The sequence below is a fragment of the Neofelis nebulosa genome, chromosome 1 (assembly GCF_028018385.1).
Source record: "Neofelis nebulosa isolate mNeoNeb1 chromosome 1, mNeoNeb1.pri, whole genome shotgun sequence".
Lineage (NCBI taxonomy): Eukaryota > Metazoa > Chordata > Mammalia > Carnivora > Felidae > Neofelis > Neofelis nebulosa.
The window spans coordinates 196,477,175-196,491,740 of NC_080782.1; the positions used below are offsets into that span (position 1 = coordinate 196,477,175).

At 38.4% G+C, this 14,566-nt stretch overlaps 2 protein-coding genes across 9 annotated transcripts in view; one reads left to right on the top strand and one right to left on the bottom strand.

The window, feature by feature from the left end:
- Positions 1 to 12,006, bottom strand: part of PIBF1 (progesterone immunomodulatory binding factor 1) — a 207,329-nt gene extending 195,323 nt beyond the window's left edge. For 4 of the 6 annotated variants that reach the window (XR_009248370.1, XM_058683117.1, XM_058683097.1 and 1 more), the window contains exons 1-5: positions 11,805 to 12,006; positions 10,481 to 10,776; positions 6,472 to 6,572; positions 3,118 to 3,316; positions 461 to 580 (exon numbers count right to left, since the gene is read on the bottom strand). Coding sequence is in view for 5 of the 6 variants with exons in the window: in XM_058683117.1 (XP_058539100.1) it covers positions 461 to 580; positions 3,118 to 3,316; positions 6,472 to 6,572; positions 10,481 to 10,732 (672 nt within the window). In the remaining variant the exon portion in view is untranslated. The remainder of the gene's footprint in view (positions 1 to 460; positions 581 to 3,117; positions 3,317 to 6,471; positions 6,573 to 10,480; positions 10,777 to 11,804) is intronic. The other 2 variants (XM_058683081.1, XM_058683088.1) reach the window with 2 other exon arrangements.
- A 235-nt stretch (positions 12,007 to 12,241) lies between these two features.
- DIS3 (DIS3 homolog, exosome endoribonuclease and 3'-5' exoribonuclease) overlaps positions 12,242 to 14,566 on the top strand; it is a 28,876-nt gene continuing 26,551 nt past the window's right edge. The window contains exons 1-2 of one of the 3 annotated variants that reach the window (XM_058683072.1): positions 12,242 to 12,567; positions 12,843 to 12,910. In XM_058683072.1, coding sequence (XP_058539055.1) covers positions 12,340 to 12,567; positions 12,843 to 12,910 — 296 coding nt within the window. In that variant the 5' untranslated portion in view covers positions 12,242 to 12,339. Of the gene's footprint in view, positions 12,568 to 12,842; positions 12,911 to 13,172; positions 13,331 to 14,566 lie in introns of those variants that run through there. The other 2 variants (XM_058683061.1, XM_058683065.1) reach the window with 2 other exon arrangements.

Genomic DNA, 14,566 nt, shown 5'->3' on the forward strand with positions numbered 1-14,566 from the left:
CAAACAGGGTTATCTTCTCTCTTTACTGACAGAGCAGTAAACATTAAACGGCTTATTCCAAGTTACACAGAAAAATGGCAGTGTCAAGATATCATCTAAGGTTCTAATGAACAAGCATCAGGAGAACTAATGTATTTAATGAAGAGGCAAAATGATAAATGGATAGCAGCTCCCTTTCAGATCACAAACAAGGCTATAGTGTAACGAAGACTAAGAATGAAAGAGTTACAACAAAATACTCAACCACAGACTACAAGTCAACAGCACAGACTGACGTTGCCAATCTTTCAGACGACCATCTCCACTTTAACCTTCCCACTACTTGAAGAATCGCAGTAGTCGGCATCACCCAGTCCCATTTTCCGATCATTGACTTTTATATTCCTGATCACAAATCTTGAGGAACTCTCTATTAAAAAAACTTGCAGCTTCTCCCACAAGTGATCAAAATCATACAAACCTCTGTCAGTTGTTTCAATTGGCCTTTATTTTCACTCAATTCTTCTAATAGGTCATTCTTTTTCACTTGCAGTTCAGAGATTTCCTTTCTTAATGGATTTACTAGTTCATAGAACCGAATCTTTAAAAACAAAAAAACAAGTTAATAAGCCATTTTAGAATCCAAGTTACCACTGAAATTAGCTAATTTATAGTACCCTCAATTATCAGTAATAAAAATATGAAAGTAACAAAAGGAAAAGTGTTAAAAAGTTTCAGAATATATATCTGTACAATAAACATTTGTTTGTACAAAACAGAAACAAGACCATTGTTAACTGACTTTGACCACTAACATTAAGTCTTGATGTCAGATTCAGTTTCCTCAAAGTCTAGATTATCTGTAATTCTCCATCCCTGGCACAGTCTCTCTTCTCCTCTATCTATACTCCATTTACTACTTATTCTCCATTTCCCACCACTGCTCATTCCACATTATCTGCTTATTACTTCCTGAACACATTATGTGTCCGAGTTTTGCCCTTATTTCCTCTGATAGAGGAATTTTTTCCCACATACAAATGCATAGCTCATGCTTTCACTCCTTTCAGGTCTCTGATCAAATGTCACCCTATCAGTAAACCCTCCCTAATCCTCCTAACCTGATTTAAAATAGTATCCCCACCTGGTGGCAGTTTCTATTCTCACCCCTGCTCTTTTCTCCATAGCATTTACGACAAACATTCTATGTATTACTTTTAATTTATCGTCTATAATGCTCCACTCCTATAGGCAGGAATTTTTGCCAAGTTTGTACATTGCTCTATCTTTATTGCCTAAACATATGGTAAGCCTACATCCTAGGCTCTTGGGGAAGCTCTACTGCTACCACTGCAGTGTAAGCGATAATCAGGATGAATCAGGGGGTATCTTTCATATCACTACTTCCATTCAGTTCAGATCGCTCTTCTCACTCATAATTCTCAGGGGAATTTGTCTGACCTAATCTAGTAAAGTGTTCCATCTGACAAATTCCTATGAAGTTAAGAAGCCATGAGCACATTTGGAAAGGGTAATTATGCCTATTTATTATATAGGCATGCAGTCTGAAATTCCTTACTATATTGCTGTATTCCAAGAGTCCCACATCTGGCAAGAGGCAAGTCCTAAGGTTAGTCCTCAACACAATGAATCTGTGTATAACTAACTAGTTAAGATAATACCGTCTGTGAAAACAAAAGATAACAAAGAACATTAACAAACCAGGGAACAAAATTATGTATAACTGCTATTAGTGGGATAGTTGATACTTAATATGGAAAAAGCCTCAATGACAGCACTTGAGACATCTGTCTTAGTACACTTTGGACAGAAAAAAAATTTCTTTAAGCTATATAAATTAAAATATGGACAGAAAAGTAACACTTCTTTTTAGAAGAAATCATTAATCTGGAAACCTTATGCAAATGAGAACCAAGAGTAGCAATCACCACTCTGGCAAAAATGATACTACATTCTAAGCACAGTGCTAAGCATTTTACATACATATTCACAGTGAATCTTCACAATTACCTCAGCAGAAAAGCACTATTAATATTACAAACCCTTTTACATATGAAAAAGTTCAAGCCTCTAAGGGTGAAATAACATGTATAGATCACAAACCAGAAGTTTTCGATGTATGGTTTAGGAGCCCCTGGTAACCACTCTGCCACTTTGAGACCCTTTCAGGGAATTGATGAAAGATGAATGAAAGATGAAAACTATTTTTCTGGTTATACTAAGATTTTTTTTTTGCCCGTTTTACTCTTGTTCTCTTATGCTTGTTCAGTGATGTTTGCCAGTGGCTATCTAATGTGTGATGAGATCATCGCCTTTAAGGCTAATGGAATATGCGCTTATGTATTCCTGTGTTTTGAAAATGTCTCAGGTTAATTTCCACTATGGTAAACACTAATAGATATAACCCATATAAACAAAAGCTCCTTGGGGTCTTCAGTAATTTTGAGAGTGTAAAGGGATACTGACATTAAAAAATTTGAGACTACTGCCATAGATGAATCCTATGTATAGATTTGTTTAACCAACACTGCAAGAGATCCTGAACTATCCCTACCCCCTGGCAACCACTAATCTGTTATCTCTATAATTTTGCATTTTGAGAACATTATAAACTACCAGTTTATGATAAAATGACTCATTTCCATGGACTATTCAGCTATTAACTTCATAGCCCTATTTATTCTTGACCTTGGAGGTCAATGGTCAAGACCCTTTAAAATTTGGTGATCTGAACATCATTCACCATTTTCAGAGCGGGGCCATAAAATAATAAAATTATTAATTGGTACTTCAAAGGTTATGGCTATTACATAAATGGCATGTTTTAATTTGAAAATATATGCAGTATTATTGGGGGGCGCCCGGGTGGCTCAGTCGGTTAAGTCTCCCACTTCGGCTCAGGTCATGATCTCATAGTTCGTGAGTTTGAGACCCACAAGCACAGAGCACAGAGCTGACAGTTGGAGCCTGGAGCCTGCTTCCAGTTCAGTGTCTCCCTCTCTCTCTGTGCCTCCACTGCTCACGCTCTGTCTCTCTCTCAAAAATAAATAAACATTAAAAAAAATTTTTTTTAAATACATGCAGTGTTTTTTTAAAAAAGTGATACAACACACTTACAGATACGTATTCAGGAATAGAAAGCTGATCTTCAGGAAAACCTTTTAGTTTCATATATTGCTCCTCTGTCAACTCAAAGTCACGCAGATTTCGACGAATATCTCCCGCCTTCTCCCTTAGCTGAGTATTTGTCTCTTCTAGTTGTTTCTGTCTCAATAAAATCGTTTCCATTTCTTGTTTCATTAGTTCTTGATATTTTCTAAATTAGGAAAGAGTTTATGGCAAGCTTAAAAAAATCTTTGAGATTTAATTTTCTCAAAGATACCTTTTTATAGTAACATAAAATTAGGAAATGAGAAGCTCTGTAGTATTTTTAGCTGCAGCTAAATGCTTATTTACTTCACTAATTAAACATGAAAAGACAATTCTATACTCATTACTAAATGTGTGGCCACATAAATTGTTAAATAGAAAATTGATATTCTTAAAAAATAATTTTCAAAATCAAATTATAAAATTATACATCTACTCTGCTTAAAGTTTTAGTTTTATACATCTGTTTTGGACCCTACTCAATAAAATAATTTTCATTTCTTTTTCTCTAGGTATTCTAAGGTATACCTCTTAAAGATGGCAACGCTGAACCACCATAAAGTATTCATTCAACCCATGAACTAATGAAAACAGTAATCTGTACATAATCATTCTCAAAGAACACATGTAGAAGACATTGCTATCGTTAGTTGCCTATTCCAAAGGTTTTGAGTAGGAAGGGACAATTGATTCTTTCCCCTCCCTACTGTATCACACCCATCAATATACACACATGCTGTTATTATTACTCCTATCCCCCCAAAAAATGAATTGAGACCCCATTTCACTGCCTCCTTTGTTTGGACTTCCATGGAGCAAAACTGCTCACAAGTTGTCTATACTCACTGTCTCTGATGCCCTTCTTTTTAAACCCATGCCAATTAGGTTTTCATCCTTCCTACGGAAATCTCAAGGTCACTAATGACATCCAGATTGCTAATGATCAATTCCCAGTTCTTTTCATCTATGACCTAATGATTATTTGACACACTGCTCTCTCCTTCCTTTATACACACTCTCTTCGCCTGGCTTCCAAGTCACTTTACTTTTGTCATTTTTCTCTGGTATTTGCTCCTTCTTCTTTTCTGGTTTGTCTTCATGTTTGGAGTATTTGGCTCTCTTCTCTGTCTATATTCACTACCTTGAGGAATTCATCTAGTCTTATGACTTAAATGTTACCATCCATATCCTAATGACTTCCAGATACATAGCTCTAGACCAAACTCTTCTATTTACCTACACATGGACTTCTAATAAGACAACGCTAACCGAACACATCCTAAATTGAACTCCTGCTCTTTGCTCACAAACCTGTTCCACTGTGGTTTCCCCATCTTAGTTGACAGCAATTCCACCCTTCATTTATTCAAACCAAAATATTGGCACAATCCTTGACTCCTTATTTTTCTCTTAGCCACATGTAATTCATTAGGACATCCTATCAGCTCTACCTTCAAAATACATTAAAAATCCAACAACTTTTTACCAACATCAGCTATCAAGAGGATTATTGCAGCAGCCTCTCAATTGCCCTCTCAGCATCATTTAATCTGAAAAATGCCTCAAGAATTTGAGTAGAAGTGAACCATTGAATGGAACCATTGAATGGAACCTTCAATAGAAGGGAACCATTGAATGCAGTGGTTCCCAACGTATTGTCCCTAGACCTACAGCATCAGTATCACTCAAGAACATGATAGAAATACAGGTTCTCAGGGCTCACTCAAATTAGAACATCAGAGGGTGGGGACTAACAGTCCTTCCTAACAAGCTCTCTACACAGTTCTGATGCATACTAAAATTTCAGAACCACTGATCTAACGTGATACTGCCTAGTAACTGGTCAGATAATTTTTAAAAGTATCAGTTAATGAAATCTTTTAATTTTTTTTAATGTTTATTTATTTTTGACAGAGAGAGAGAGAGAGAGAGAGAGCAAGCAGGGGAGGGGCAGAAAGAGAGGGAGACACAGAATCTAAAGCAAGCTCCAGGCTCTGAGGTGTCAGCCCAGAGCCTGACACGGGGCTCAAATTCAAAAACTTTGAGATCATGACCTGAGCTGAAGTCAGATGTTTAACCAACTGAGCTACTCAGGCACCCCAATAATGAAATCTTAAAGAAAGAAAAGTACTTTATAAAGTTACTTCTTTTTTTAAAATTTTATTTAAATAATCTCTACACCCAATGTGAGGCTCAAACTCATGAACCTGAGATCAAGAGTCACACACTCTTATGACTGAGCCAGCCAGGCGCCCCTACACATTCACTTCTAGTTAAAACACAGAAAACAGCATTTACTCGCCAAATTTTCTACGTAGGCTTCAAATTTTTTTAAATATAAAGGTATGCTTTGTTTTTGTGAAAATCATTGTTCATGATTGCCAAGTTCAATTTCTTTAAATTTTTTTTTTAATGTTTATTTATTTTTGACAGACAGAGAGAGAGAGAGAGACAGCATGAGTGGGGAGGGGCAGAGAGAGAGGGAGACACAGAATCCGAAGCAGGCTCCAGGCTCTGAGCCGTCAGCACAGAGCCCGACGCGGGGCTCGAACTCACAGACTGCGAGATCATGACCTGAGCCGAAGTCGGACGTTCAACCGACTGAGCCACCCAGGCGCCCCTGCCAAGTTCAATTTCTTTACCTTAAAAGACACTTGGTAAGAAATCTGAGAGGATGCTTTTTATGGATTTGATTTTTGTTCCCAACTTTTAAATCTGTCTTGCTTTTATTTACTTTGATGATTATTTTTTAAAATTACTCACTTTTATTAATTGTCCCAAAGAATTCCTTATAGTTTATACAGAAACAGCATATCTTTCACTGGTTACATCATTCTTAATTAAATTATATAACTGTAGTAAGTACAACCATCATAGACATATTTGATGGTAAACACAATGGACTCTTGGTAAGTAAGTACACAACTGAGCTGGGAGAAAGTATGCAGGCAAAACAGAAGATAATTTAAACTTGCAGAGTTAAATGGGCCACAAGTATTAGTGTGTTTTACAGAGAAAATGAAGAAAGGTTAATCCAGAAAGCATATTAAGTGGTGCGGAGTTTACAGAACTTCCATTGTCATTTACGGCTTACTTACATCAGCACAGTTTGTTGAATGAACGTTGAATTTTGACTTTTTGTATTTTGTGTATTGTATCAAATAACCTACTTTTTTTTGGTTGGCCTGGATGTAAAAATTCTTACCATTACTGACTTAAAATTTCTTCCTTTATTTTAGCTTGCAATCACATGCACGAAGAGGTAATGAAATTACTTTTAACGGCTAAATAGGTATTGCTGCTTTTTAAAAACTTTCTTACCTGGCATCCTTCTGTTGAAAAGTCAATTGATTGTCTAATCTCAATGTCAGTAGCTGCTTCTGGTGAAGAGCATCATTAAGTTTCTCCTCTAATTCTTCAATCTTCATAAAAAAGAAAGAGGTAAATTACATGGTCAACTTTCAAATTTATCATTAAGAAATGTTTGAAAAATACTAAATGTAAAAAAAAAAAAGGCTAAAGATGAATAGAGGTTCCTTTGCAATGGTTGTGTCAACAAATTACAGTCTGTTCATACAAATGGTTTTGAAACTGTGGTTTAAACTGCTGCCACATAAAAGTTTTTTTGCCAGGCTGTCCCATAGTTCTGGTTTATTGAGGTCACTGGCTTGAGCCTCTGGGAAAGCTCTTTAATTGAATCCTGTGGCATGTGCCTATTTTCCTATTACCCTTCTCATGTCTGCCTGTAACATGGATACAGTGCCGGAGGTAGATCAGGCATCTGTGAAAACTACATGCTTAAAACAGCTGCAAAAAAGGTTAATAGGAACCTGCGCTTCTAACAATATCAAGGAATAACCATACCAAGCCTAAACTACCTATTTTCAGATTCCTGTTAAAACAGAGAAACAAAATTCTTATCCTGTGTAAGCTACTGTTTCCACAGTTCTGGTCTAGGCAGATATCATTTTCTAAATCTCTGGTACTAACAGCTGAACTTAATCCCTAAAACACTGGACAGCTGATCCAACCTTTTTCCACAGCAAAAATACCTATATCATGACATTTGACCTTTCAGGATTACTTGAATGCGTCCAATGACAGGAAGCTCAGTAACTTCAATCAGGCCATTTAAATGTTAATAGCAAAAACAGGTTTATAGTCAGCAGAAATCTGCCTTTCCTGTGACTTCTATTATCAGGGAGTGATAATCTGATGAGGGAAATTTTTTGAAATGCTAAATAATGAGATGCTCATCTCGTAACCCCAATGCTCAATGTATTGGTAAACTTTAGAGAATAAGTGGCTAAAAATTCTGTTCCTTCAGACTAACTTCTTTACAAATTACATCTCTGAAACTGGAATGCATTTTACAATCTCTAGCACGTAACAATTTAACTTGGCAGTTCTTAATCTCAGTGATACAAGTAAGGGTCCACTTTACAATCAAGTTGCCGTGGATTTGATGAATTACAGACGTGTAATTCTTCTACCGTATAGTATTTTTCCACATATTTGACAGCAAACATCTTACTCCCAAAGGGTCTCTAAGCAAAACAACCCTACTGCTCATGGACAAAAAAGCATGGTAATGTAGTGGAGGCAGCTATTCTGGAGAGTAATTTGACAGTACGCTCAGTTTAATTAAGTCTACATATACCCTGTGAGCCAGAAATTCTACTCCTGAGTATACATGCCAAAGAAATGGCCACACAGGTCCAGAAGAGAAATGTCTATAGAAGGCCCATGTTGCATGTGGTGGCAAAGAGTTGGGCAGCATCCTAAGTGCCTATCACTGTGGTAGTGGATGGATAGATTGGTAGACACACACAGAGATAATTATGTTGAAGTTCGAAGCAGAAGACTAGATATACCATAGTAACAATTATGATTTCAAAAGCAGCACTGAGTTGGGAAAAAAAATAGAAACTATGAAAGCGATAAACTCTAAAACAAAACATGCAATTTACATTTATGTAAAGGAAAAAAATAAGAAAAATACCCATTTTCAAGAACAAATGTTTAAAAAAAAAACCATTAAAATGGTTGAATAGAGAAGGGAAATGAGCCATGGGAATAAAAAAAGTACACAAAATAAAAAGTGGCCTTGGGGCACCTGGGTGACTCAGTATGTTAAGCATCCTACTCCTGAGCTGGGCTCAGGTCTGATCTCACAGTTCGTGGGATGGAGCTCCATGTCGGGCTCTGTGCTGACAGTGTGCTGACTGAATGAATCCCTGCTTGGGATTCTCTCTCTCCCTCTCTGTCACTCCTACGTGAGCATGTGCTCTTTCTCGCTCTCTCAAAATAAATAAGTAAACATTGAAGAAAAATAAATGGCCTTGGCAAGGATCAGTGATGATTAGGTGACATAAACTCAGGAATATGCTAATCTGGTTTTCTACATTTGCGGTCCAACTGGAAAACCACAACAATAAAAACTGTACTAAGCACTATGTGGTACAAAAATAATATAGTGCTGAATAAGTATAGTGGCTATAGTTACTTATTTTACTGCAGGTATCATGAGCTATGTACATTGATTAATTGAATCTTCCCAACAACTCCATGAAGTAAATACTACTATTTTTCTTATTTTACAGAAAATAAGAGAATAACAAAGTTAAGGGATCTGCCCAAGGGCAGACAGAAACAGACAACAGGAAACAATCAACAATAGGAAACTATTGTAACAGATAGAAAACCACTGGACACACTGGTAAAATACCAAGTGACCTAGTCTAGACCAAGTCACCTAAGTAGGTGACTGTACAGACAACCTAAGAACATGTTAGGAGATTCACTAAGAGTATGGGCTTTAGATCTCTTGGTCTGAATCCTACCTGGCTCCATCACTTCCATCTAAATGGCCTTCATATGCTATTAACCACTTGTGATTCTGTTTTATCCAAAGTGAAACGGAGTTCGGTCCCTCATTTAAGAAACAGTTGCATACTTACGACGTGTCAGGAACTGTTTTAAGTGCTGGAGATGATGAGACACAAGACTACAAAGAAACCCCTGTTCTCATGAACCTTACAGTCCATTAAAAGAGACAGATACCAAAAAAAGTCAGGTAGCTCCTATGAATACACATATAAAGTATAGAAAATAAAATGGGTGAAAAATGAGGATATTATTTTAGTAGACAACAGCAACAATAACTAATATTGTGTGCTTTTACCAAATATCAGGAAGTGGGCTAATTTATCATATTGATTCATTTAATGTTAAGGGGCAGGGAAGATCCTCCTAAAAGCACTTACACCTCACAGAGTTGTTGTGAGGTTTAAATGAGGTAACACATGAAAATCTCATAGAACAATGTATGGCCCAGAATAAGCACTCAATAAAAGTTAGCCATTAATGTTTTTAAAAAATGTACCTAAATTACTTCTTTACTTCATGAAGATGTTGGGGTTTAGGACACCTCATTTTCCTAGAGAGGGATGGTCAACAATTTTTTCTAGCGGCAAGATACTGAAGTATGTTGGTATAATTGGCAAGAGCTAAAATAGGAGGCTGACTTAACAGGAAAGAAAGTGTAAGTGAAACAACAAAATGGGGGCGGGTAGGAAGAGGTGGGATCAAGAGTAAAAGTGGAGAATCTACTGTTGGAAAGAAAAGATTTTTCTCAGAGACAGAAGTAGTAAGAATTAAGAAGTGTCTCCTATCTTTCTGAAATCACTGTAAATTTCTCAGAACTAGTGACAATTTTACCAGGTCTACATAAAATACTCCATACCTATAAATAAACACACAAGAGGAAAAAAAAAAAAAAAACAAGGACTAAGACGTCCCTTCTTATTTGGCAAAAACCACTTGTTAAATACTATGGTAACTGAAATTCCACTTGGTTCTAAGACACACTAACTATCATACAGAAACATATCAAAGAAACCAAATCCCCTGGACAGAGGACTATACAGACTCACTAACCTAATTATGATCTTGATTGTCCCTATCAAACTAGTTACATCAGGGTTAATTCTCAATGAAGCAGAAAACAACTTGGCTGGAAAAAACACCTAAAAAGACATACCTCACACATGCTAGATTCAAAAAATTGGGTTTACAGAGGCAATTCATCCCTGCCCAACTTCAAATCATCCCCTCCTTCAGGGCTTTTTGTTCAGTACACAGCAATATAATTCACATCCTCTCTCCTTCCAGAAATTTTTTTTTTTTAACTATGCAAGAAAATATAACTTACTTCTTGAAATGATAAGCATATCAAGTTCAGATTACATACGCGTAATTTTAATTCTTATTTATCTGTAGTTTGAAGACAATAAAGCACACAGGTAACAAAAATTACACCAAATCTTACCTTTGTAAGATAATCCACTTTCAAGTTGTCTATCATCATATTTTTCTGGGATAGTTCTATTTTCAGTAACTGAATATTATGAAGTAGTTCTTTACGTTCAATTAGTTGCTGGGTGATTTTAATTTTCCCATCTCGTTCTTCTGATGATGAAATATCGTCTGTAGGAATTGTTGTTTCTAGACTAATATCTTCAGATTCCAGAGAGCTAGAGATGTTCACCTTTTTTGATGCCTTGGCAATTTTTCGAGACATCTTTTTTATGGGTCAGTTTTCTTCTCCAGTTCTATTTCAATTTTCTGAGGGTTAAAAATATTTATTTAAATGTACTCAAACATTCTTAATGGAAAGCATGAAGAATACTAAAGAGACACTAAGAATGCCTAAGTAATTATTAGACAATCTGGAGGACCCCTCATCTAGGACAGATTAGTAAACTCTGGCTCAAGTCAAACATTAAGCTCATTAAGCCTGACTATGAATTTGCGCTTGATGAATAAAAAACCCTGGTCCTGGGGGCCGGAATCTTACTTGGAGGAAACAAAGAAATCTTGGACGTAAAGGATAAAAGCCATAAGTGAGTAGTATCCAGGAACACTACCAATAAAAGGAGCACGCATTCAAGATGAGATTAGCCACTTCTGAGTTGATCGGTGGAAGGTTATGTAGAAGTAGGATTTAGAGTAGTAAAAGAAAAAAAAAAACATGCAGGAATTAAGGCTGGCGAATATACCCAACATCAGAAGATAGTGGTCGTTCGGCTGGGGCCAAGTCTTTCTGAATTTGAGTAGGACTTGCCCCACCCCTCATATACAAACACACATACGACCTTAATAATCGAGATTCCAGAGAATCCTCAAGTGTCAAAATGTGTCCGAAATTTACTCCACAATGAGGCAACACTGAAGACTTTTAAAAAATGGGAAGACCGTGAAATAAATACGTTTTAATAGACTTCCAGATAGAATAAAAACAAGAATGTAGAAAAGAAAAATTCAAGTGTTTTAAATCGAATTTCTTACCCTTTCACAAGGGTTTTAGAAATTCTCGTGTTTTAATACTAAACGACATAATAAGTTATTTACGGTACTACAGATATCAGCTTTTCTAAACTGAATGATCAGAAAAAAAGATGTATGGAGGGGAAACGGCACCACTCCTTTCAAAGGAAAGGGTAAAGAAAGGCGAAATCAGAGAGAGGCAGCATCTGGGTTACAAAGGACCAGCGCCTGGGACTGCCCACACGTGCGACAGTGAAGAAAAACCAAGCCTGGCAGCCTAGGATTCCCTACCCCGCGCGGGAAAGGAAGGGCCAGCGGCGCGCTACCTCGAAAGCTTCAAATTACTCCACGTCGAAGGCTGGACCAGCCACCCACCCACCGCGTCCACTTCAAGGACCTGAAAGCGTCTCGGAACTGAAGCTCAGGTTGCAGCCCCTCAACGGGGAATCTCAGGTCGGAGACCGTTAGGACCCGTCACCAAGACAACCACTTCCGCGCCCCGAGGAGGACGGAGGAAGCGGCAGCGTACAGTCGCCGGAACTCAGACTGGTTCCACCCCGACGCGGGAAGCAACGCATGCTGGGAGCTGTGGTCCACAGGAGGGTCCCGCCTAGATCGTGGGTGGAAATGGCTCCGAGATCTGCCAATCCTCCCGAGCTTCTAGTTTTTGCCCAATCCTCGCAGCCCTCAGAGAGCCAACCAATGTCAGCCTCGACGTTTTCCCGCAAGAGGTATTTACTAATACCCTGGAGCGGGAAGGGGTGAACTTCGGGGTAAAGTACAGTCGTGCGGTAGGGCTTCTGCTTGTTACTCTTCACCGGAAGAGCGCGGTAAGGGTCGGGATTCTGCGCTGCCAGCAAGATGCTCAAGTCCAAGACTTTCTTAAAAAAGACGCGGGCAGGTGGCGTGATGAAGATCGTGCGCGAGCATTACTTGCGGGACGACATCGGCTGCGGCGCGCCCGGGTGCGCGGCGTGCGGCGGTGCCCACGAGGGGCCGGTCCTCGAGCCGCAGCCCCTGGATCCGGCGAGCAGCCTGTGCCCCTGGCCGCACTACTTGCTTCCTGACACCAATGTGCTGCTGCATCAGGTGCGTCCGAGGACGGGAGATCCGGGGTCATTTCGGCACCACCAGGAGAAGGGGGTGTGACAGAATAGGGAAATTGAGGCCCAAGGAGGCGCGTCTTGGAAAAACATTACCTACTTAGGGAGAGGCAGACCCTTGCCTCCTGTCCCCCAGGCCAAGGTTCTTTTCTTTGTATTGTGGGGTTTTTTGTGTGTGGGTTTTGTTTTTTTTTTTTGAGTTCTTGGAGTCATAAGAATTTTAGGTTATTTTTCTAACTCCTGGTGTCTCTTCTGCCTTAGATTTTAAGAGTCTGGAGGCCGGGGACCTGGGCTTCTGTGGCCTCCAGCCTGCGACTCCCAGGCAGCTTGTAAGTGCCTACGAATGAAAACCATGTGGGCCAACGTATTTATTTATTAACGGTCTTAATTCTACGAAGTTTTGTATTTAGTCTGTTTAATATGTGCTATTCTCTAATAGACCCGAAGGGTTTTCTGTAGCAAAATAGCTCCTTAGTTTAACGTATATTTAGTGTTTGTTTTTTTAAATCGACACAGTTTTATGTTTGGCAGAAACAGCTTATCAGTGAACATAGGAAAGTTTAACTTTACTTATTTTTTCATTCTTTTAAGATCGATGTTCTTGAAGACCCAGCTATCAGGAATGTAATTGTACTGCAAACAGTTCTGCAAGAAGTGAGAAATCGGAGTGCTCCTGTATATAAACGAATCCGAGATGTGACTAATAACCAGGAGAAGCATTTCTATACGTTCACTAATGAGCACCATAGGTAGGGGAAATTTTTATGTTAATTACCAGAAAACCATACAATTGGCTAAATTTGGGGAAGAGTTCCTGGCAGTAACCGTGACATTGTCAGAAAACATGTGGTAAGTTTCATACTTATGGGAGTGTTATTTGATTGTTACACAATTGTACAGACATAATGCTCAGTGGACCTCACTAAGGTCATATAGTCATTGATTAGTTCAAACCTAGAACTAAGGTTTCTGGACTCCTAGGCTGCAGTCAGTACTTTTGTTTCCAAAACGTTTTCATTTTGAGTTGGTTTTCGCATGAGTTGAGCAATAAGAATCTTGGAAGATGATGGGGTGCCTGGGTGGTTCAGTCGGTTAAGCGGCTGACTTCGGCTCAGGTCATGATCTCACGGTCCGTGGGTTCGAGCCCAGCGTCGGGCTCTGTGCTGACAGCTCAGAGCCTGGAGCCTGCTTCGGATTCTGTGTCTCCCTCTCTCTCTGCCCCTCCCTGGCTCGCGCTCAGTCTCTTCTCTCTCTCAAAAATAAAAACATTAAAAAATTTTTTTTCAAAGAATCTTAGAAGATGAGATTTTCCTAGGTTCCTAGAATACTGTGTTATTTGATGTCAACATAGATTGATAAAATGTAAGAGTTTATGAAAGAGAGGTTTAACAATATAAAGCAGATTTATTGATGGGTTTTTAAAAGTTAAACTAATACCTTATAACTGATCACATTGAAGAAGATAAGGTTAAGAAACAGACTTCTTTGTTGTATTTCAGATTTATACCTTTTCAGCATAAGGGTATGAAAATAAATTGCTACTTCTCCCCCCCCCCATTTGTTATTTGTTTTGTTACATAAATAATCTGGGTTGACGTATAGTATACTTTTACTACGTTAAGGCTTCTCAACCTTCCTTAGCACTGTTGACATTTTGGACTGAATAATTCTTTATTGTGAATAGGCTGTCTTTTACATCATAGGATGTTTAGCAGTATCTTGTGCTTCTACATGCCTGTAGTGACCCCCAGTCCCCCTCTATTCACAGAGTTGTAACAACCCAGAATGTTACCAGACATTGTCAAATGTTCCTGGGCAGCAAAATCACCCACAGTAGATTAGACGGTAGAATTCTGGTAATGAAATCTCATCGGAATATGCGTATTTGAAAATATTTAATTTGTCAATTTTCTCTTTTTTATTTGTTTTTTTAAATTTATATTCAAGTTAGTTAACACACAGTGTAGTCCTGGCTTCAGGAGTAG